At 43.0% G+C, this 23,841-nt stretch overlaps 1 protein-coding gene and 1 long non-coding RNA gene across 2 annotated transcripts in view; both read left to right on the top strand.

Annotated features, from left to right (window-relative positions):
- The first annotated feature begins 1,605 nt into the window (after positions 1-1,605).
- LOC119910923 lies at positions 1,606-2,649 on the top strand. The gene is made up of 2 exons (XR_005445716.1): positions 1,606-1,747; positions 1,915-2,649. It is a non-coding gene; the product is annotated as an uncharacterized LOC119910923 (long non-coding RNA).
- Positions 2,650-5,253: 2,604 nt separating this feature from the next.
- The window catches only part of LOC119910779 (MAM domain-containing glycosylphosphatidylinositol anchor protein 2-like), a 79,839-nt gene continuing 61,251 nt past the window's right edge, over positions 5,254-23,841 (top strand). The window contains exon 1 of the mRNA XM_038729587.1: positions 5,254-5,969. Coding sequence (XP_038585515.1) covers positions 5,897-5,969 — 73 coding nt within the window. The 5' untranslated portion in view covers positions 5,254-5,896. The remainder of the gene's footprint in view (positions 5,970-23,841) is intronic.

Here is a 23,841-nt window from a genome sequence, read left to right as displayed (position 1 = left end):
GTATCGGAGACAATACGAGCTTTGTGCTTTGTGCTTTGTCCCTGCTGAATAAACATAGTTGGGAGTTAATGAAGTCTGATTGTTCAGTCAACAAACAGCAGAGAAGCAGCCTTCATCAGAGGAAGAGGAGGAATCAATACAGAGAGCAGCGACACGGAACATTTCTTTATGTGTGTAGAATATCGTAATGAGAAAGCTCAAGGCACCAATCAGCGTCAAGGTGGAAAGCTGATGATATACAATTATAATAATTATAGTGATGAAGTGAACAGGAGAGGAGGAAGAAGGATGAAGAGCAGGACGTCTGAAGGTTACTCATCCATCAGCTCACAGATGGAGTCATTTACCTCCACAGAACACCATTAAACTGATGATCCTCACACTAAGTTTTGTCCCCGCTGAGCTGCTGTACCTGCTGCGCGCACCGTCCTCCTGTAGACGTCGTCTTCTTCTTCTGCACCGCAGCTGCACGGCTCAGGAAACATCTGTCAGTTTCTCAGCTGCAGTTTCAGGTTTAAGTCCGTTTAAACCCGAGCTGGACTCTTGAGCCTCCCTGCCGGGTCCAGGGAAATCAACTAAATCGGAGGTCAAACCCGGGAGGGACGACTCAAACCAACGCAGGACCGAACTACGATTGGTTCACAATGTTTACCAGGCAGTTAATGTTCTTACGTAACAACACTTCATACGTCTAAATAGGACGATTTTCAAGCGTCCCAAAACGACATGAGACTGTTTTCCAAAATGTACAGAGACCTTTAGTTACGAGGATGAGAGCAAGAGAAAAAGAAATAGATGCTGTAGCTTTTGAGTCTGAGAGAAACTGTCTTCTGTAACCCTGTCAAAGTTGCAGCATGGACATATTAAACTAATTTTACCCTACAGATACGTCATGTGCTCAAATTCAGACACTTTTGTTGTAAAGGAGAAAGGAGTAGTGCATGCAAACTGAAACCAATTTGGAATTTAAATCCTCTTAACTTGAAGTTTCCAAGTTAAACTAACTTGAAATGTCTGACAGTGTACGCGTTGGCACCAGTCCAGGTCAGGCGTACCGGACCTTCAGTACGTTATAGTCACGACATGACGTTTAATGTGGTAAACGGTGATGGCGTGGGAAAAAAGTGCGTTCACACCGAAAGCGAATCCAGCATTTTGGGCGGCTTCATTACACACAAAGTCAATGCGAAGACGCGAATTTGCTCTGGGCGGCGCGAAAGAACCGTTTGTCGTGACATTTGCTGGTTGGCGCGAGTTCAAATTTTTCAACCTGACGCGATGTTGCGAAAGCCTATCAGCGGTGAGATTGTACTATGGTCACCGACGGAGGAAGTGACGTACGCAGACGTACGTGTCTCAGAAGATATCACAATGAAGGAAAGACTGATTGTAGCTGTGTGTGGACAACCAGAGCTGCACGACACAACTCTGTTCACATACAGAGACCGAAACAAGACGGAAGGTGGCCGAGGAAATTGGGCCATCTGGTAAGTTCTGCACATTCGTGTGTCTGCTTGATTACTGCTATTAGTTGTGCTTTACTATGAACCAGATCGCTGTGGGAGGTTGAAGACACACACACACACCACGGGAAACTTGATTTGCTGTAATTAACACTGAAAGCTAGAACGACCAGTTCTATTAGACAATTATTAAATCCACCAAACAACCAACCAAGGCGTCTTTTGTCACTACAGACAGAGGCAGTGAGGTGGAGTCTCTGCTGCTGCCTCTGCAACACCATCAGGTGCGTACACGACATCAATCGTTTCTATGGTATAATGTTTTTTACTATGACTAGTACTGTGTTCAGTACCTTTTCATATTTAAATCATGTTTGTCTGTTTTGATTTTAACTGATTCCTCAAGGGAGTGCTGTACTTTCACTAAATATGGTGTTCTCATTTCATTCAGGGAGGAGGACCAACAACAGGAGCAGGGGGAGCGAGAGGGAAATCGAGATGCTGCTTCTTGAAGCCCTGAAGAGGTCTGCTGCCTCTCAGAGGACGAGCACTTCCTCCAAAAGCCTGCTTGCTTCCCTGCAGAGATTGCCGCCCCAGCAGAAGGAGTTTGTGAAATTTCAAATTCACTGTGGTGCTCAATTTGGAACCAGCAGAGTAGTTTTGTTTCATTTTGTTGTTTTTTTGAACTCATTGTAAATAGTTAGCTGAACCAGTTTAATTAGAGTTTAATGTTAAAATGTTTCCAGTGTTTGTACAAAGTTGTAAATACATATTCCTTATTTACAAAAATACAGTTTACTCAGTCTTTATGTCATGATAGATATTTAGTTTGTTTGAAAAGTTCAGGTCAGGTTTGTATGATCATCTCACTGCAGCGTAAACATGGTTTTGTGTTTGTTTAGCTGCTAAACGTGGTCATACTTCCATCTGCACTAAATACTGTACAAAAACTATACTGTTACTACATAATCAGTACGATCATAAACCAAAAATTCAGACACTTTCATGATGGCAGATGTCGAGATTTTCCTTTTATTTTGCTGGCAGTATAAAACTACTGTAGTTCTGAATATTCATCTTTACAGTGAACAGTGGTGTCTGCTGTTGAGTTGTAGCTGGATTCACTCGCAATGTCAATAAACCACAGAAATAAATGAGACACAATCTTCTATGACATGAATATAAATTGATGACCTTATTTTTATTGACTTATTGCAGGGAGTTTGCTCATTAGTTATGTGTCGGTCGTTTTGGGTTTGCTTGTGCACAACTTGGTGTCTTGCCGTGGGACAGATCCCTCTGCAGAGAAGTAGGATGTGAAGGTCTCTCTAACCCTGATGGCTTCTCTTGCCGAGTTGTTGGCAGCAAGTCTTCCCAGACCTGGTAAGTGGCTCCACCTCAACATCAGGGATGCTCGCCCTCGCTGCAGATGTCTGGGTTGTCCTCCGCGGGAAATTATGGAGAACACAGGTGGCCTTAACACACTTCTCTGCAACATCCGGATGCACCTCGATGGCACGCCTGTACATCCCCCGCTGGGAAGAGAGGATCCCAAAGGCATTCTCCACAACCGACCAACCGACCGGACAGACGGTTGTTAAAAACCCGACGCTCTCTTGGAAGGATGCGCCCAGGGAATGGCCTCTTTTCTCCGAATCCCACCGTCGCTCGTTCGGCCGTAGCCCCCGACATCAATCACTCGGAAACAACACTCAGCATCCACAACTGCAAGAACAACTAGTGAAAAGTTTCCCTTGTACTTGAAGAACTGGGATCCTGAGTCAGATCCTGAGTTGCCATCCAGCGCTCCACAGCAGAGAGGAAAATTCCACCAGTTCCTGGAGAAGGCGGTGAAATTCCCCCGAGCTGTGTGCGCCTCCTGCTGGTTTCATGCACCCAAACACGACGGCGTTTGGTTTTCCGACGTATTCCTGACACAACAGATACAAAGCAGCAACAGCTGGTGTATCGGCCGTGGCGTCTGACAGAAAGAACGGGCGGAAAGAGATGTTTTCGTTATTTACGCCGAAGTCCCTCCTCCTCTCCTCTTTCCGGAAGAGAAGGGAAAGTTCACGTACTGGCGTACTCGGCGGTCAAACGAGGCGACTATGAAATTTGCTTTTGGTGTGGACGCAGCTTTAGTGTCGGACTTTCATGGCTGTTTATATCCCACACGCGATGATGACAATAGGCATAAAATGGCGCGCCGTTTCTGCATAATAGAAGTTAACGCAGTCTAAACGGCGTGAAATGACACGCGAAAACCAAAAATTGCGTTGTAATATCACGCCAAATTTATTTCTGTGTTATTTATCCGCCTTTTGATATCAGTCTCCTGGGTGTAAGTCCAGTTTCTGTCGCAACCACGCACCTCATTTCTTGGACGTTACTGTTTATCGATAGTAGATTTAGCGTTGAACAATGGCGCTACAGGGAACCACACGGGCGTTGGTCCCAGACGCAGAAAGACGGGAAAAGTTCTGGGAATGAGGCTAGAAAAACAGTGTAGTGGTAATGTGACCTGCTTTGTAAAGACAGCTTTCTGAAATGTTGTTTTGTTTATGTTGCTTAATTCAGGTTGTAGAATTTGGGGAAATATTTCGCTTCTGCTGAAAAGCTCTGTCTCCATGTTCTCTCTCTCTGTTCCCGCCTCCCCCAGGAGTGCCGGGAAAAAAAGAAGAACCACACACGTGCGCAGTGAGGGCTCGCGCTGTCATTATCCCAGGCGCGTGCCGCCCACAGGCTCCTCTTGTCTCGTGCGGGATTTGTCCCCCTCGGTTGGTCAGAAACCAGCGGCTCGTGATGCTTCGCGCGGCAGATTCCGCTTCACGTCAAGTCAGCTGCAGTTAGGCAGCTCGAGACCGGAAACAGCACGTCTACCAGTCAAAGTAAAAGCCGCAAGTTTGGAAAGCAGCGATACTACTAATGAATAATGTAATAATTAACTTCCCCAAATCATTGTAAACATAATAATAATAATAATAATAATAATAAGCTTAATTTATATAGCCCTTGTATCGTGTAACTCAAATTGCTTTACAAGATAAACAAACATCAACACACAAATATAGAAGGAATATAAAATAACAAGTGTTAAAATTAAAGTGTGGAATTAATTAAAAGCTTAGATCAGTGAGTTTTCACACTCAGCTTATATGTGGACCTGAATATGTCTAAACAAAGGCATATTTATTTTCTAAAAACAGAGTTATCAAGAATTTTGCTGAGACTAGCAATTCAAGCAAAACATGTGTTTTCAGTAAAACACTTTTTGTGACATCTTATATGATCATTTATTTCCTTTAAAAAAAGACAAATGAAAGAAATTCATTCTCTGCACATTGTTTATGCAGCTGATATAAAAGCCTGTTGTAGCCAGTTAACCATCACCGGTTAACCTTTTTTTGACTTCTGATCTTAAATAAAGTAAAACGTACTGTTTGACCCTCGTCACACATTCTGCATTGTTAGTTATTTATAAAAATCTGTAGCCCTGAGAAACTATATTCAACCAAAAATAAAAGTCTATAGAAACTGTTTTTATATTAAAATTTTATTTCTGTATTAATCTAATGATTCCTCAGATTTATCGTGTGACTCCTTGTGGGGTCCCGACCCAGAGGTTGGTTACCGCTTTTGACTCAGCCAGAACAACGTTTGGTCATCGTGTTTTATTTTGAAAATATCTTCCCGGAAGCCGCAACCGTGTCCGCTGTGTTCGCCTTCACCGCCCTGTTCGCTCGGTGACGTCTCTCGCCGGTGAAAGCCACCGACTCTCCGCCCGGTCCGACCGCTTCTCTCCCGCTTCTTCCCCTGGAGCTCACAGCGGCATCACGGCATCACGGTGCCCCGACTCTGCGCCTCTCTTCCCCGGCCTGACGGGCCACGACGAGCCGCTGACAGCAAGGACACGGAGCGGGTGCCGCTCAGGATGATGGATGTAACTCCGGTACCGACTAACGGACAAGGAGCCCGGTGGACTCGGCGGAGGGGCAGCAGGGACCTCTGAGCCTCCTACGGAGGATTCTGGCGCACCGACGTTGTTTTCTTGAATTTTAATCTCTTTTTTTCTACAATGTCACCATCAAGGAGACGCGGCTGAGGCACCGGCTCCTCCTCTCGGATCTCCGCGGACCGTCATCCTCCTCTGCGGTTCTAACGGTTTTAGCTAACGTTAGCTCCGGTATGAGCAGAACCGGACCTCCCCGTCAGATCTGACCGGGGGTTTTGGGGGGTCGGCGGCGGGGTGCCGGTGGGGACACGTTTGGGTTTTTGGATGAGAACCGGATTCCGTGCGGAGGGACGCCGGACGGAGCGGAGGAGGAGGCGGAGGGAGGAGCAGCAGCAGCGCAGCAGCAGCTGCGGGGAACCGAATTGACAACCTCATCCCCGGAGGGAGAGACGCAGCGAGGCGGCCAGAGGAGGATGTGAAGATGGGTTTAGTTTTCGGTCTCCTGTGGCTGTTTACGGGCTTCCTGCAGGGCGTGCACGGCCAGGGCGTGTACGGTAAGCACGTCACTAACACACAATTAATATTCTCTTTTTAATTTCTAAATATTTATTCACGTTAAATCTGATTTTAACGCCTCATCGCAGCACAAGCAGCGGAAAACCGGAATACCACCCACACCAAGTTGACCTTGTGAGGGATTTAGCGCGTGTGTCGGGTAAATGTGTGCGCGCGCGTGTGTGTGTGCCTTGCTCATTCACACATATTACATTAATGCCCAGCCTAAAGGCACAACAGGTAGACGAACACACACCTGTGAATACGGGGTGGTTCTGGTGGTAGAAGTCCTGACACCATCATGCTTCACAGTGCTTCTGTATATCAGTCCTGCGGGTCTGTAGGTCAGGTCTCTGTGCAGGTCTGTGGGTCTGTGTTGGGTCTCTTTGGTTCAGGTCTGGACAGGGTTTCTTTGGGTCTGTGAAGGTCTGTACCGGGTCTCTGCGGGTCTTTGCAGGTCTGTCCTGGGTCTCTGTGGGTCTGTGCAGGTCTGTACAGGGTCTCTTTGGGTCTCTGTAAATCTGCACCGGGTCTCTGTGGGTCTCTGTAGGTCTGTACCGGTTCTCCATGGGTCTCTGCAGGTCTGAACCGGGTCTCTGCAGGTCTGTCCTGGGTCACTGTGGGTCTCTGCAAATCTGTACCAGGTCTCTGTGGGTCTCTGTAGGTCTGTACCAGGTCTCTGTGGGTCTCTGTAAATCTGTACTGGGTCTCTGCAGGCCTTTGCAGGTGTGTCCCGGGTCTGTGCAGGTCTGTACAGGTCTCTGTGGGTCCTGTGCAGGTCTGTACAGGTCTCTGTGGGTCCTGTGCAGGTCTGTGCAGGTCTGTACAGGTCTCTGTGGGTCTGTGCAGGTCTGTACAGGTCTCTGTGGGTCCTGTGCAGGTCTGTGCAGGTCTGTACAGGTCTCTGTGGGTCCTGTGCAGGTCTGTACAGGTCTCTGTGGGTCCTGTGCAGGTCTGTACAGGTCTCTGTGGGTCCTGTGCAGGTCTGTACAGGTCTCTGTGGGTCTGTGCAGGTCTGTACAGGTCTCTGTGGGTCTCTGCAGGTCTGTACAGGTCTCTGTGGGTCTCTGTAGGTCTGTACCAGGTCTCTGTGGGTCTCTGTAAATCTGTACCGGGTCTCTGCAGGCCTTTGCAGGTGTGTCCCGGGTCTGTGCAGGTCTGTACAGGTCTCTGTGGGTCTGTGCAGGTCTGTACAGGTCTCTGTGGGACTCCAGAGACGGTGACATGATGTGTAGTTTGGATCTCTGACCGCTCTGGAACATTGTGGTTCCTGTGGAACTTAACGAGCTCTGACTGACCTTTAATATACCTGTGCTGCTTTCCTCCTACAGTTACGGTAATAACGTTCTGAATGTGACGTTCGAGTGAGTCCGTGTTTTTTCAACCCTCTGTAGCTGCTTTTAGTTCAGTTCAACATCTTCTGGTCCAACTTCCTAGATTTGATGTAGGAATATCAGAAAATGCGCAGAAAAATCAAGGTGCACTTGCTAGCTTTATTTCTGGATCCTTCCACCGCATGTCATGGTCTTCATCAGCTGAGGAGCCTTTGGAAGGAGACACGAGTCTCCTGCGGACACTTACCTGAGGAGGTAGACACAAATAGACACGTAGATCGCAGTCCATACACGCGGGCAGCTCAGTGTGCTTTACTGCGCTTTCAGACCAAACGTGAATTTAAATTTTGGCGTCGCTTTTCTCGGGCGACTGTGATTGTTCAGTAAAAATTCTAATAAACACAACCCGTGTTTACTAAAGTGGTATGAACCCAACATGAACATTTTACTGTGATCAAAATGATGCAGAAATAACTTACAACATGATGCTGATTTGTTCAAGTCTGTCAGTGAGACAGCAAATTTTAAAATGCTTGTTTTCTGAATGGAGTTTGGTACACGGTATAAAAACTATGTTGATTGCAGAGGTATAAAGTTTAGTTTCATGAAGTGCAAAAGTACAAGCAGGCGTTACAGTAGATACAAATAAAAAAATATTGGTACATAAATGAAATGAAATAAATGAACAAAGCAACACAAACACACATTTAAATGCACCATCTAAGATAAAAAGTTTTTAGCTCTAAATTAAAGTTTATTAAAGAGCCTTTTTGAAATAAATTTCAGCTTCTCCGGGTCGTGCTTGGACAGTGGTCTGGTGTTTTTAGATTGTAGTAACGGGAATACGTGTAGTAGTCTTGCTCTGTAGTACTGCTACTACTTTAGGTGCCACCTGTGCAGAGCATGTCCCTGTTACTGCACGTTTTAAAGCTGATGCTACATCGTGTTACTCTCTTTGACCATCTTGCATTATGGGCCTGGCGCCGACCCCTTACGTGCCTGAGAGCATACAATAGAAAGACTCAAGTAAAGTACAACTGTAATAGTATTACTGGTGTATTGCTGTGACACAGTACTTTAAACCGTGTTGCACAGAACTCTTTGGTACCACCTGAGGCATCTTCTTTATATTATATTCAGGTTAATAAGTACGTTTGGTCTCCAGTCGCCATAACTTTTCCATATTTCACTGAATCCGTTAAGCCGTCTGCACAGTTTATTTCCAACATGGAGGTAATAGTTTCGAAGCCTTCTTCGCGCTGCCTGCAGAGTAACTGTGCTGCAGAAACACTAAAACCTTATTTATTAATCTACTTATGTGTGTTGCGGCCTGAAACAGCTGTTGGATTTTAAATATAAACTCCCTACAGGAAGCTAACACACAAAACAGACCTGAGGTCAGGTGTCCCCCCTCCTGAAGGGGATCAATGTGGTTTATTATTTTACTATGTCCTCCAGGCTGACAGCGAGTTCACCAGGTTTCACGATGAAATATTCCTTTAATATCTCTGTGGGGATGTTTTAGTGGTGATTTCATCTGTGTTTTATCACCTGTGATATTCCACTACACCTTCATGCTGAATATATACACCTGCAGTACTTTTTTTCTCATGGTTCAGCTGTATACTGCTTATATCTGGCTTTATGGAGGTTTTACTGTACACTATATACTACTAGTCGTGTCCTCGCTGGACGTTTTATAGAGTTCACTTTTATTCTCCATGAGCAGTCGTGCATGAAACCGTCAGTCGGTCCCTCTGAGGAAACATCTGGAAGCTGATTATTTTGTCTTTGCTCTGAGTCCGGATGCAGGACGACATCATGAATAGTTTAAAGGAGGCCGGAGGATCAGGACAGTAATGCAGTAGTGGAGGTAGCAGCTGTAGTAACGAGTGGTGGAGCTCTGAAAATTTTCCAAGTCTCTGACTGCCGTCTACAATCAATCAATCAATCAATCAAACTTTATTTGTACAGCACCTTTTGTGCGTTTAAGATAAGCACATAAAATAAAACCTAGGTTACATAGATAATAAATGTATAAGACTTACTTTAAGGTGATGGTAATGTAATGACGGTAGTATTACTGTAATGACGGTAATATTACTGTAATGACGGTAATAATACTGTAATGACGGTAGTATTACTGTAATGACGGTAATAATACTGTAATGACGGTAATAATACTGTAATGACGGTAGTATTACTGTAATGACGGTAATATTACTGTAATGACGGTAATAATACTGTAATGACGGTAGTATTACTGTAATGACGGTAGTATTACTGTAATGACGGTAATAATACTGTAATGACGGTAATAATACTGTAATGACGGTAGTATTACTGTAATGACGGTAATAATACTGTAATGACGGTAATAATACTGTAATGACGGTAATAATACTGTAATGACGGTAGTATTACTGTAATGACGGTAATAATACTGTAATGACGGTAGTATTACTGTAATGACGGTAATAATACTGTAATGACGGTAGTATTACTGTAATGACGGTAATAATACTGTAATGACAGTAATTATACTGTAATGACAGTAATTATACTGTAATGACAGTAATTATACTGTAATGACGGTAATAATACTGTAATGACAGTAATTATACTGTAATGACGGTAGTATTACTGTAATGACGGTAATAATACTGTAATGACAGTAAATGACAGTAATTATACTGTAATGACAGTAATTATACTGTAATGACGGTAATAATACTGTAATGACAGTAATTATACTGTAATGACAGTAAATGACAGTAATTATACTGTAATGACAGTAATTATACTGTAATGACGGTAATAATACTGTAATGACAGTAATTATACTGTAATGACGGTAATAATACTGTAATGACAGTAATTATACTGTAATGACAGTAATAATACTGTAATGACAGTAATTATACTGTAATGACAGTAAATGACAGTAATTATACTGTAATGACGGTAATAATACTGTAATGACAGTAATTATACTGTAATGACGGTAGTATTACTGTAATGACAGTAATTATACTGTAATGACAGTAATTATACTGTAATGATGGTAATATTACTGTAATGACAGTAATTATACTGTAATGACGGTAGTATTACTGTAATGACGGTAGTATTACTGTAATGACAGTAATTATACTGTAATGACAGTAATTATACTGTAATGACAGTAATTATACTGTAATGACGGTAGTATTACTGTAATGACAGTAATTATACTGTAATGACGGTAGTATTACTGTAATGACGGTAATTATACTGTAATGACAGTAATTATACTGTAATGACGGTAGTATTACTGTAATGACGGTAATTATACTGTAATGACAGTAAATGACAGTAATTATACTGTAATGGCGGTAGTATTACTGTAATGACGGTAGTATTACTGTAATGACAGTAATTATACTGTAATGACAGTAAATGACAGTAATTATACTGTAATGGCGGTAATTATACTGTAATGACGGTAGTATTACTGTAATGACAGTATTTATACTGTAATGACGGTAATTATACTGTAATGACGGTAATTATACTGTAATGACAGTAATTATACTGTAATGACGGTAGTATTACTGTAATGACGGTAGTATTACTGTAATGACGGTAATAATACTGTAATGACAGTAATTATACTGTAATGATGGTAATATTACTGTAATGACAGTAATTATACTGTAATGACAGTAATTATACTGTAATGATGGTAATATTACTGTAATGACAGTAATTATACTGTAATGACAGTAAATGACAGTAATTATACTGTAATGACGGTAATTATACTGTAATGACGGTAGTATTACTGTAATGACGGTAATTATACTGTAATGACAGTAATAATACTGTAATGACGGTAAATGACAGTAATTATACTGTAATGACGGTAATTATACTGTAATGACTGTAGTATTACTGTAATGACGGTAATTATACTGTAATGACGGTAGTATTACTGTAATGACGGTAATTATACTGTAATGACAGTAATTATACTGTAATGACAGTAAATGACAGTAATTATACTGTAATGACGGTAGTATTACTGTAATGACAGTAATTATACTGTAATGACAGTAATTATACTGTAATGACAGTAAATGACAGTAATTATACTGTAATGACAGTAATTATACTGTAATGACGGTAGTATTACTGTAATGACAGTAATTATACTGTAATGACGGTAGTATTACTGTAATGACAGTAATTATACTGTAATGACGGTAATTATACTGTAATGACAGTAATTATACTGTAATGACGGTAGTATTACTGTAATGACAGTAATTATACTGTAATGACAGTAATTATACTGTAATGACGGTAGTATTACTGTAATGACGGTAATTATACTGTAATGACAGTAATTATACTGTAATGACGGTAGTATTACTGTAATGACAGTAATTATACTGTAATGACAGTAATTATACTGTAATGACAGTAATTATACTGTAATGACGGTAGTATTACTGTAATGACAGTAATTATACTGTAATGACAGTAATTATACTGTAATGACAGTAATTATACTGTAATGACGGTAATTATACTGTAATGACAGTAATTATACTGTAATGACGGTAGTATTACTGTAATGACGGTAATTATACTGTAATGACAGTAATTATACTGTAATGACGGTAGTATTACTGTAATGACGGTAATTATACTGTAATGACAGTAATTATACTGTAATGACGGTAGTATTACTGTAATGACGGTAATTATACTGTAATGACGGTAGTATTACTGTAATGACGGTAATTATACTGTAATGACAGTAATTATACTGTAATGACGGTAATATTACTGTAATGACGGTAGTAATTATACTGTAATGATGGTAATAATACTGTAATGACGGTAATTATACTGTAATGACGGTAATATTACTGTAATGACGGTAGTAATTATACTGTAATGACGGTAATAATACTGTAATGACAGTAATTATACTGTAATGACGGTAGTATTACTGTAATGACAGTAATTATACTGTAATGACGGTAGTAATAATACTGTAATGACGGTAGTAATAATACTGTAATGACGGTAGTATTACTGTAATGACAGTAATTATACTGTAATGACGGTAGTAATTATACTGTAATGACGGTAGTAATAATACTGTAATGACGGTAATTATACTGTAATGACGGTAATATTACTGTAATGACGGTAGTAATTATACTGTAATGACGGTAATAATACTGTAATGACAGTAATATTACTGTAATGACGGTAGTAATAATACTGTAATGACGGTAGTATTACTGTAATGACAGTAATTATACTGTAATGACGGTAGTAATTATACTGTAATGACGGTAATATTACTGTAATGACGGTAGTATTATTGTAATGACTGTAGTATTACTGTAATGACGGTAATTATACTGTAATGACGGTAATATTACTGTAATGACGGTAGTAATAATACTGTAATGACGGTAGTATTACTGTAATGACAGTAATTATACTGTAATGACGGTAGTAATTATACTGTAATGACGGTAATATTACTGTAATGACGGTAGTATTATTGTAATGACTGTAGTATTACTGTAATGACGGTAATTATACTGTAATGACGGTAGTATTACTGTAATGACAGTAATTATACTGTAATGACGGTAATATTACTGTAATGACTAATGATTGTAATATTACCATAATGATTGTAATATTACCATAATGACTGTAATATTACCATAATGATTGTAATATTACCATAATGACTGTAATATTACCATAATGATTGTAATATTACCATAATGACTGTAATATTACCATAATGACTGTAATATTACCATAATGACTGTATTGGCAGCTGTGGGCTTCCATACACAGCCTCACCATCACTATAAAAGACAGAGCCTCCTGTGACGTCTGCTCGCTCAGATTATCTGTAATCTTATATGTCACAGATTACAGTATTACATCACACACAGCGTTACTCACATCCACAGAGTTTAGTGCTGTGACGTCGGCACGCCTCTTCCTGTGGCGGCGGCGGGCGGATTAGGACGCAACATCTGTGTCTGTTTTACATTTGAACATGGAGGCTTGTGGAGACTAACTGTGTTCCTGTGTGATTTTAAAAATGAAACAGAGGCATAATTAATTGATTAGTGAATCCAGTGAAAATGAATCTGCAGATATTTAGATCACTGATTAATTGTTAAAGTCATTTATTTTCCGTCTCACATGTGAATATTTTCTGTTTTTATAGTAACAAACGTTTGGCTTTTGAACGAAGATGTCCCGGTGAGCGTGTGACGGACCACATGATTGATTGATTAGTCGAGCAAATTATTGGTAGACTAACCGATAATGACAATAAATCATCCCGAGTGAAGAGTCTCCCGCTGCCTGATGGGTAAACTGGTTCATCGCTCCTCAGACTCTGAACAGGAGAAACTGATCTGGATTAAAGCTGATGGTTTGTTTTTAGTATCGATTAGTCTGCAAATAGTCAGCGTAAAAAACTGCAGCCTGCAGCCAGTGACTGAGCGTGACGCAGCCTGCGTTGCTGTTGTTGTTGGCTCTGGCCGTCACATGTGTCGTGTGATTGGTTGTTGGTGATACTGATCTGATTTCACAGCCATGCGGCCTCATTTTCCGCCTCATGAACTCTCCTCAGCACGATGCACTTACAGCTCGCTGGGATGGAAAAGGTCAAACAGTCACTCGCTGTTTGGCTGCTTCGCTCTGAACGACACCAAACCGCCGTGCGAGGAGCCCACAGCGCCGCCTGCAGGCCGCTCTGGCCACTGCGGCTGCACTGAACTTGGGGACAAATTCTAGGTTTTTCCATTTTCTGCAACTTTATACTTGTACTGCACCACAGCTCAGAGGAAATGTACTTTCTACCGTCCAACAGCTTTAGTTACTAGTTTTCACTTCCTTCCTCTCTACATAAAACTCAAACGTGCACTTTGAGTGTGAGGCCTGAAAAGGGCTCAGACATTAGGGGGAGGGGAGGTGATGGAGCAGCGGATAAGACACACGCCCTTGGTGTGAGAAACCCAGGTTCAATTCCCCACTGTGAGAGACACTTGACCCCTAGTTGCTCCAGAGGCGTGCGACCTTGTTAGTTGGATAAAAGCGTCGGCGAAATGAATAAATGTAACGTGATGATTCATGCTGGTGTGTTCGGGTCACAGGGAGCTGGTTCTGAATGGGAACTGGTCCAAACAGAGGAAGTCAAATCCAAGTCCTAAACCTTGACTCTTTAAACAAGTCATTATTTTTTTTATGTTTTTAGTGGAACATTTTGAGAGAAGTCGTTCAGTGGACCATATAAAGGAAATTATAGACCTTTAGAATAAAGTCTTTCCTGTTAATTTTGGCTGAAGAATGTGATCATGTGTTGAAGTCTCATTGGTTAGTTTACCGTCCAGGTTAAACGTTGCGTTTCTGAGCTGGCGGTCTGAAAAAGCATCTTAATGACGTCACTCTCGGCAGATAAAGAAGTTAAACTACTGAAGTTTTTATTAAACGTCTGTCTGATTGAGTCGTTAAAAGGGTGGAGTCTGGTTCAGGTCTGGTCCAGGTGGGATCTGGTTTTTCATTCTGTGGTTCCGTGTGTGTGTGTGTGTGTGTGTGTGTGTCCGGACACATCTGCTACCTGTCACCTTCAGTTACACCCCCGCTGTGTGTCTGAGCTGCAACAGGAGCTGTCAATCAACCCCCACACACACACAAAATACCCATCAGCCCCGGCACAGGACTACCTCTGAGTGTGTGTGTGTGTGTGTTTTCCCAGCATGCTTTGGGGTCCCTGCTGACAAAAAAATGTGTAAAATATTTTATATTTATCTATAAATTCCAGATATTTTGCGATCAGAGAGATGATGTCGCTGCAGCTGATTGTTTTGCATTCTCTCTCTCTGGTTTATCCACCAAACACAGCCAGAAATAAATAAATTAATTAATTGGAAATTAAATTAAGATAAATGTGTGTTGTAGTGTCAGCACTGATTTCTGGAGGAGAGGAACTAACATTCATGTTTCCTCCTTTAAACCCCCTCTGATGATTTGTTCTCCTTGCTGAGGTTCTGTCTTAGAGAACGTGTGCGTGTGTTGAATAAAGCTGGAACCCAGAGACCACAACACGACGCTGTCTCAGGCAGAATCCCACTGAAGAACCCTGCAGGCTGCTGGTTCTGGCTCCTGCTGTTTGTTATCCAGGAGGACGAGGGGCGAGTGAGGCCGGCGTGAGCAAATAATCCAGAAGTTTGGGATAATCCGGATCCTTGGCCCAGGGGGAGCGAGACGGGGAGGAGATCCAGATTCGTCCGAGGCCGCGAAGCTCAGCCGGAGTCTGGAGACGCTTAGTTCAGCTGAGCAATCTGCAGAGAAGAAGAGCAGAGGAGCTCCAGCACAGACTCTGCAAACCAGGACCTGGATCAGACCAGGTGACAGCGATAGATCCACCATGGCGGGGAACGTTCCCGTTGTGTCGCAACGTCCCAAAAAATCAAACATTCAGAGAGGAACCGGACGTCACCTGTACGACACAACAGTAAACTGATTTACCTGTCAGACCATGTGACCGGCAGCAGGTAATCTCTGTCCTGATAGACGGCTTTCTGTGCCACGCCATCAGAGATTGGCGAGCAACCAGTTGAAATCTTTCTGCCGGCCTCAAAGTTTACAGCAACGTTCTCTACATCTCGGACTGTGACACAATAATGGCGATACTTTGAGCTGTGGAAAGAACGCCACAGAACGTTACAGCCCAAACTCACGGCCCAAAAAGGAGAAGAGCTGAGCAGCTTACTTTGGCTTCAACTCAACAATCAGTCATGATTTCAGGTAAATGCTAAAGTTGCTGTTAATAATAATCCAATAATCCCAGACTGTTGGACTCTTTCTTCTTCGTCCCTCGCTGTTTTCTCTCTTCCTCCACTTTGCAAACAGCGTCATCATAATCACGTCGTGTTCACAGCGATGTGCGACAGTAATAAACGTCCGTGCGAAACACTGTGCTGTATAGTTTTTAGTTTTTATTGGCTTTAATTGAGGAATCGTTTCAGCCCTAATTGTTGAAGAGAAATCTACGTTGATATCAGTGGTTGACTTCAGTCTCCTGACCTGTTTGGAAATGAGGGTGAACCAAACTTCAGGTGTGAGACAGAAGTTGGAACATCAGCTGATCCGCTATCAGATGATTCTGCAGCGTGCAGCACAAACCTGCAGAAGGTGTGATGGAGAGCGGCTGCATTTTCTCCCTCTTGGATGAAATCATCAACTCAGCATATTTGACCCGTTCTCTGGGAAACTGGGATTAATTATAATGGTTTTTTAATCACCCCTCCTCCTCCAGCTGTGGAGCGTTGCCTCGCAGACAGGAAACGTACCGCCATTGTTCCTCCCCCTCGCCCTCCTCCCACTGTGTTCCTGTTTATCAAGCCATTAGCTGTGGGTTTACTGTGTTAATAAGCGTTAATGTGAGGTAATGAGGATGGAGCGCAGCAGATTACTGGGAGCACTGTTGGCTCGCTTCCTGCTGACCAGCTGCTCGATGAGAGGAGGAGGAACCAAACGGTACGAGCTGGAGAAACAGAGCGGGCGCTTCTCAAGTCTCTTATTTGTCAGTTCCTCGCTCCTCGCTTGAACCGGAAGTTGCTCCTCTCCGACATCTTGAGCGAGGATACACCAGCGCAGATAACAAGTGTATCGCTGCAAACTCTTACATTTCAGTTGTTTTATGATTTATTTATGATCTTGTTAAAATCTGAGTTCGTTGTAGGTCTGAACAACAAAAGCAACACAACTTTATTTATTTATTAGAAAGATCTTTCTTCTTTTACTTCTCCCATCAACTTTTATTCTGGAGACAATTAAAGTCAGAGAGAGTCGGAGAGGCTGGTTGTTCCTGTGTTTAGTCCAAATAAAAACTCCTGCGCCAAAAACCCCCCCGTTGGATTGATGTGATGGAACGCAGCGATGGATCGGTGACGATGTGACTCGCACATAAAATGTATGCAGTAGTGCAAAAACTGAGCGTCAGCTTTGATTCATCATTTCAATTTCCCTGAAACCTTTAACCTAATAAATCCCATGGTCATATTCTGGGTTATTCAATAACAGATTTACAATCAGAATCAATAAATCTATATATCTATTCAATATCAGCATTGTGCCCCTGAGCAGGACACAGTAACCTATAATTATTCATGTGCAGGTGGAACAGAGAGTCCTGCTGCGCTGATGACTGAGACTTTATTAGTACCAACACAGTGCACATGTGCAGACACAAACTCCGTCAGCTGTTAGACTATCAGCTGATCCAGCTGTGGTCAGAAACGGACGTCGCTTCACGCGACGCTTCAGAGGAAAGGACGTCTCACGTCGCCTCTAAAAACACATTTCTTCCTTCCTCCTCTCCTCGCTTGGAAGAGACGCAAGTGAAGGAAACGTGGATGCAATTAAGAGACTTGAGACATGTGACGTGAAGTGGAGACAGCGTGACGTCATCTCAGCAGCCCGAGTCCTGAGCTTTCAGTCAGCGTCCGTGGTCGTCAGAAGATCAGTCCTGGTCTCAGAGTGGACTGTCAGAAGACACAGTTCGTGCTCACAGCGTGGCTTTTCTCATTTCCTTCTCATGATTCAGCTTGTGTTTGATGTTTTAGATCAGCTGTTCGCGTTGTGGCTAAAGTGAACCGCTGCGTTTCAGAAGCAGAAGATCCTGTTGACGAGCTCCTGCATTAGAAAATGAGCGTATCAGATACCGCTGCATGTTGAAGAGACAGAATTTCATCCCTCAGACGTCACATCTTTGATTCAGCGTGAATCAAACAGCCGTCTGGCCCTGGTGCTACAGACTCAGCAGCTGATTTCACTAATGACTTCCTCGTCTGCGGTTCAACTCGGTGTTAATTAGAGAGGCGAGCTGCCGACAGCTCGGCCAGTGATTGGAGGCTCAGGACGTCTACAGAAGCACGCTGGCGTCCCTGAGACAAACCGCCGTGTCTGTAGAAGCAGAAGAAGAAGTTGATCAGCTGAGGAAATCCTGCTGATTCAGCTTTGTGGAGTCATTTTTAAAGATGCTGGACGAACGTTACGAGTATTGAAACTGTTTTATTAATTGTGATTCAGTTATTGATTCACACCAAATGATAAATTTAGGCCGTAACACATTGATCTCGCAGACTTTGTAACAGCGCTACGTCTCTTTTTGACATGAGGGTCAGACTCGTGTTGGCCTCTATGCTGCGTTTACGTCGTTTTGTAGGTGCAGGAATGATCAGTTTCTAACTCGTAAATCTGTTCATTTAAAATCCAGGGATTTGATATAAGCTTTAAATTATCTGACTTAATGACCCACAAGTGCCTGAAAAACAAACTAAACAAATCTCCCATCAGCCAAAGGGCACTGCTGACGGTAATTAAAAGCTAATTTATTCGATATGATGCTTGTTTGGTCTTGTCCTGATAGATAGTCTTGAACAGAGGGAGACTTGTGAGGTTTCTGTGGACAGTCTCGGTCTCCAGAGCGTTAGATGAACAAGGTGCAACACCAGGACACAGAGCGAACAACGACACACGTCCCCAACGTTAGATTAGTTGCGTGTTTGGAAACTGGCGCTGTAGCTGCTGCTGCGAAGCTGTGCTTTGTGTTATCATGCTGCTCTTAACTAATTACCCTTAGTGGGATTAATAAAGTTGACTGAATTGAAGCTAACATGCAGAGAGGAGGAGACGGTCCCAGAACCAGCACACCAGCTCCAGACAGCTCTCCTGCTGCTGTATCTAACATCACAGCTACAGCTCGTCTCGGTGAACTAGAGAGTCGGCCGAATGTCTGTGAGCAAGTCATTAAAAGTTACCTGACACACACATCAAGGCTGGATCTGCTGGAGGCTGCACTGGGACAAAAACTCGGCCCTGGCTTTTTTGGCCCAGGCCCCTCACCAACACACCATCCTCCCATTTAAGCGCTCAGATTAGGGGTGTGACGAAACACTTTGCCCATGAGACGGACTTTGCACAACATTGGGGCCGTGACAACAAGACAAGAATATATTTTAATAAGCCTACTATTTAGAATTATTTGGGGTTTTTTTGGCAATTCAGAATATAAAAATATGATCTAACTCAGTAATCCGTGTCTCCATGGTACCAGCTCGCCTCGCCTCTGTTTGGTTTTCCACAGTGGAAAAGTTGCACCTGTACCTGCTTCCAGGAACTTTTTCTCGTATCACCTCCGTCGAGGTTCCAAGCGAGCTGAGGCGATACTAAAATGTGACGTTAAAACACAGCAGACTGCTGATTGGTCAGAGAGAATCGTCACTAGAGGCCAGCAGCAGGAAGTTTAATATTTTACAATCTTCATACGTTATTTCATCACTAAATCCACCTCTGAGAAGTTTTGAGGCGAGAAATCAGCTGTGTAGATTTCCAATATTGACAGTTTTACGAGTTTTCTTCTATATTTACTAGTATGTATTGTCAGTTGTAGATCTGTATTTGATGCTCTGTTGGTGCTTTTATGTTGTTCCTCAAATGTAAGTCGCTTTGGATAAAAGCGCCAAATGAGTAAATGTAAATATATTTACGTTGCATTGCAGGCTTATTGTGCAACTAAACCTTTCTCAGCATTTTTATCTGTTAATCATCATTTCTTGGTGCAGGATATTTTTCAGATCATTTTTAACAAATGCTTTAAAAAAGCGGTGGCTGCAGAGTGACTGAGCCTCCCTCCCCTCACCGCTCCTCCTCCTCCTGCTCCCTCTCTCTCTGTCACTTTGTCACTCGCTTTCACCACAGACTGCCAGGGGCCACGGCTCCTTTACCGCTCTACGTCGCTGATGTTGAAGCTCCTGCAGCCCCGACAGCAAACATATCGGTTATATTGTCGTAACGCAAGAAGCAGAACGGAGGGAGTGGGGGCTAATAAGAATCAGGTCAGCATGTTAATGTTAATCCAACACTTGAGTTTTTTACCAAATACCTGCAGAACTGAAGACATTCCCATCAGCCTCAGCTGGACGCTGTAAATGCATCCTTGGCGTGCTAAAACGTTAAATTAAGATGGGGAACATCAGAAACATTAAACCTGCATGTTAGGATGTAGCTCACTTTCTAAACAGAGCAGCTAGCATGGCCAGTGAGTTCATGTACAGATCCTGAAAACATCCTCTGACAGCAAGTTCTGAGCCTAAAAAAGAACATTAAAATGTTAGATTATATAAATATACTAACAAATGAAGTATTAAACATAGTTTATTCTTCACAGCTTGGTAATAAAGCATGAAGCTGATCAGACTCCCTCCCACCGTCCATCAGTGGTACAGTTTAACCTTTGACCTCTGTCACACTGGGTGTTTGTCCTGCTTTGGGAGACGTGGAGGTAGAGACACTTCTCTGCTCCGTGAGACCGGCTCTTTTCTGTTCCACTGAACATTTGGGTGAAGCGATGAATCAACGTGTCTGTCTGGATTTGCTCTGGATCCCGGAGAGGAAGACTCGCCGGGTTTCTCTGAAGGTGGAAGAGTTTCTCTTCCTGTTGTTTGTAAGGTGAAGTTTTCACGGCTCCCCGTGCTGTGGACGACACTGAGACAGGAAGTCGGGGCGCTTTCACACCTGCAGTTCGGTTCATTTGGTCCGGACCAAGTGAAGAAAACGATAATGTTGCGTTTTAGTTCATGTTCACGCTGCAGTTTTACAAACGAACTAAGAGAGTAACCATGACGTGACACAGACTGACAGGTCGCTTGTTGATTGGACAGCTTTGGAGATCCTGCATCATCAGGACCCACGTGTGGAAATCAAACTCCGGCGACTGACAGACGTTTATGCAGCACTTTAACGTTTCGGATCTATATGGCAAAGAGCTCAAGAAGAAATAAGATTAGTAATTTTAGACCTCAGATCAACCACATTTAATATAATGACGGAAAAACAGGACGAAGACGAGGCGTCCTGTCAGTAATAAATCGGGGCTAATTACTGTGGGATGGCAGAGTAGGCTACAAAGAGTACTGGCCCCTTTTATAACAGCTTCTGACCTATTAATCTGGGAAAATACGTGGTCACTAAATGATTTGCATAAACAGCCTACACATGGCTTATACAGATCAATTATGGCTGTTATGCTAAATTATTAACAGTAATATTCATTAGCTCAGCTGTGCGTCACTACTAACTAACCTAGTAGTCCAGGGTTGAGAACATCGGGGACGAGCTCAGACTGAACTGGTGTGCAGCTCTGTCCTGTTCACAGACTGAACATCCTGATTATTAGATTTCAGAGTCTGACAGCTGGTTGTTGAAGAAATGAGGGACCACTGAGCTTAATGAAGTCAGTTAGGGACGCAAACGAGTCCTTTTAAGCTAATTAGAAGTTTCTTTTGGATTTTAATTAGCTAACATCACATTAGGAACGATCCACAGCCGGCATTTTTTTAGATTTATTTTAGGTTTAGGAAAGTTAATAAATTTGACTTCTTCTTTCAGCCTGTCTGGCTGCTGTAACTATTACAAGAGAAAAATACGTCCAGAAAAAGCTAGAAAACGACTCTTTCTGCATCAGAGTCTATGGAGCGCAGCCATCAAAGTGTCGGAGCTCAGTTAGAGCGAGTCCTATACTGCGCTGTGATTGGCCAGCTGTGTATTTCGGGGCGTGGCTTATCGAAGGATCAACAGCATCGCAGCCCTCTGAATCGTAGTCGGCCGACAGAAGCAAGAGAGGAAAGGAAACATCCATCCTCCTCCTCCTCCTCCTTCTTCTGCCTCCTCCTGCTCTCAGCTCGGCTGACTAACGTTTGAATCCTCAGGTCTGATTAGAAAATCACCTCCCAGCGCACGCCTGAGTGTGCGCCTGCGTCACATTGATCATGTTTATGACCGTATATTTGCTTGTGATTCATTGGGAGGCAGAGGAAGTTTACGTCCTCTCAGTCATCACACTGACACAGATATACATCCACCGGCCGTGAGTGTGATTCACGGAGGACATTACTGAAGCTGATTAGTCAGACGAGCAGCAGGGAACTGTACGTCCTGCAGCAGAGAGAGAAGAAGAAGAAGAAGAGAAAATAACCAGTGTGTTTTAGATTTATTCTCAGACCCTTTTTTACACCAAATTTAGCGTATATGAATAAACCCTCTAAAATCAGGCGATCGACTCCCTTCACGCTGACCAGTTTGCCTTTTTCTGTTTTGTTGTGATGTCCTGAACGCACCGTTTACCGGGGTCAGAACGGCAGGAAGCAGCGTGGAGGCCAGCGTTGTGACGGTTGCTGTGTGCGGACCGTAGACTGTAAAAAACAAGGCGTAAACCTGATACAAGAAACGAGGCCAGTGGTTCCCATCCTACCTGCATTCAGACCAAACGCGTTTCTCTCGTCAGTCTGACCGCTGGACTGCTCGCCGAGTGTTCAAAACGCGAGTAAACCCCAGGGGTGTGCGTCTTCACGGGTCTCACGATTCCATTCCTCGATGCGTCGCCTCGAGTTTGGCCGATAGGGCGCCGTCATGTTGAGTTTTTGCAAACAGGAAGTGCCCAGAAGCGACCATATTTGGACGAGAGGTGGAGCTAGCGGCCGTGTGCGTAGCTAGCTAGCGTGCTTAGCTAGGTGCATCTGTAAGTCCTGTTAACTGTCATTTTATCAGACTTTAACTTTCTTCTGACTTCTTTATGCAACCAGGAGAGTCGCCCCCTGCTGGCCGTTCAAGCAGCTGGAAAACACTTTAATAAACGTGACCTGCGCTGTACATTCAGACTTACGCATTTCCGAGTTGCGCCTTTTCCATTCCGTCCACATTGAGTTCAATCAATTTAACCTCTAGATAATCGATTGATGACATTTGTGAATCGATTCATAACCATCCAAGTCCGCATCGTTATTTTCCACACCCCAAATGAGCCCAAAGTAAACATTTTGCTGTGATTTAGTTGGAATAAACGGATCAAACTGACGCCGAAATACCAACAACGTGATGCAGATTTGTTAAATATACGAATTCATGCTTTGTCAGTGAGACAACAACGTTTAAACCGCTTGTTTCCTGAATGGAGTTTGGATCGATCAGGGCTTGTTCACGGTACGACGACAGCTGGACTAACAGGTAGTTCAGCTTCCTCGCTTTCTTTTCTCCAGGAACTCTCCAGTTTCAACACCGACGAAGTCAGAAGATAAATCTACATTTAAATCCCAAAAATTAAAGTTAACTCCGGTTGTCAGAGCAGAATCCAGTCCACATTTACAGTTCATTACACTTTTATTGTGAAATTCCTTCATTTTTCCTGATATAGAAACAAATACTCGTGGAGTACAACTAAAATCCCAGCAACAGCAGGTTCTCTGTCCCTTTGACTTTAATCCATCTTTATAAAAACAGAGCCAGAGACGAGCGACGTGACGTCCGCGGAGCAGAAAAGCACACAAACAGCAGCAGACGTGTGTCAGCGTGGATCAGCTTACGGGACGACGCAGATCAAGCATGTTAACGTGCAGCCGCGTCGCAGCATCATCTTCAGCTGCAGAAAGCCACCTTGGGG

This window comes from Micropterus salmoides, unplaced genomic scaffold (genome assembly GCF_014851395.1).
Source record: "Micropterus salmoides isolate LMB-PRFRI ecotype aquatic unplaced genomic scaffold, ASM1485139v1 Ms_hic_scaffold_19, whole genome shotgun sequence".
Lineage (NCBI taxonomy): Eukaryota > Metazoa > Chordata > Actinopteri > Centrarchiformes > Centrarchidae > Micropterus > Micropterus salmoides.
This window is presented reverse-complemented; position numbering and strand designations above follow the sequence as displayed.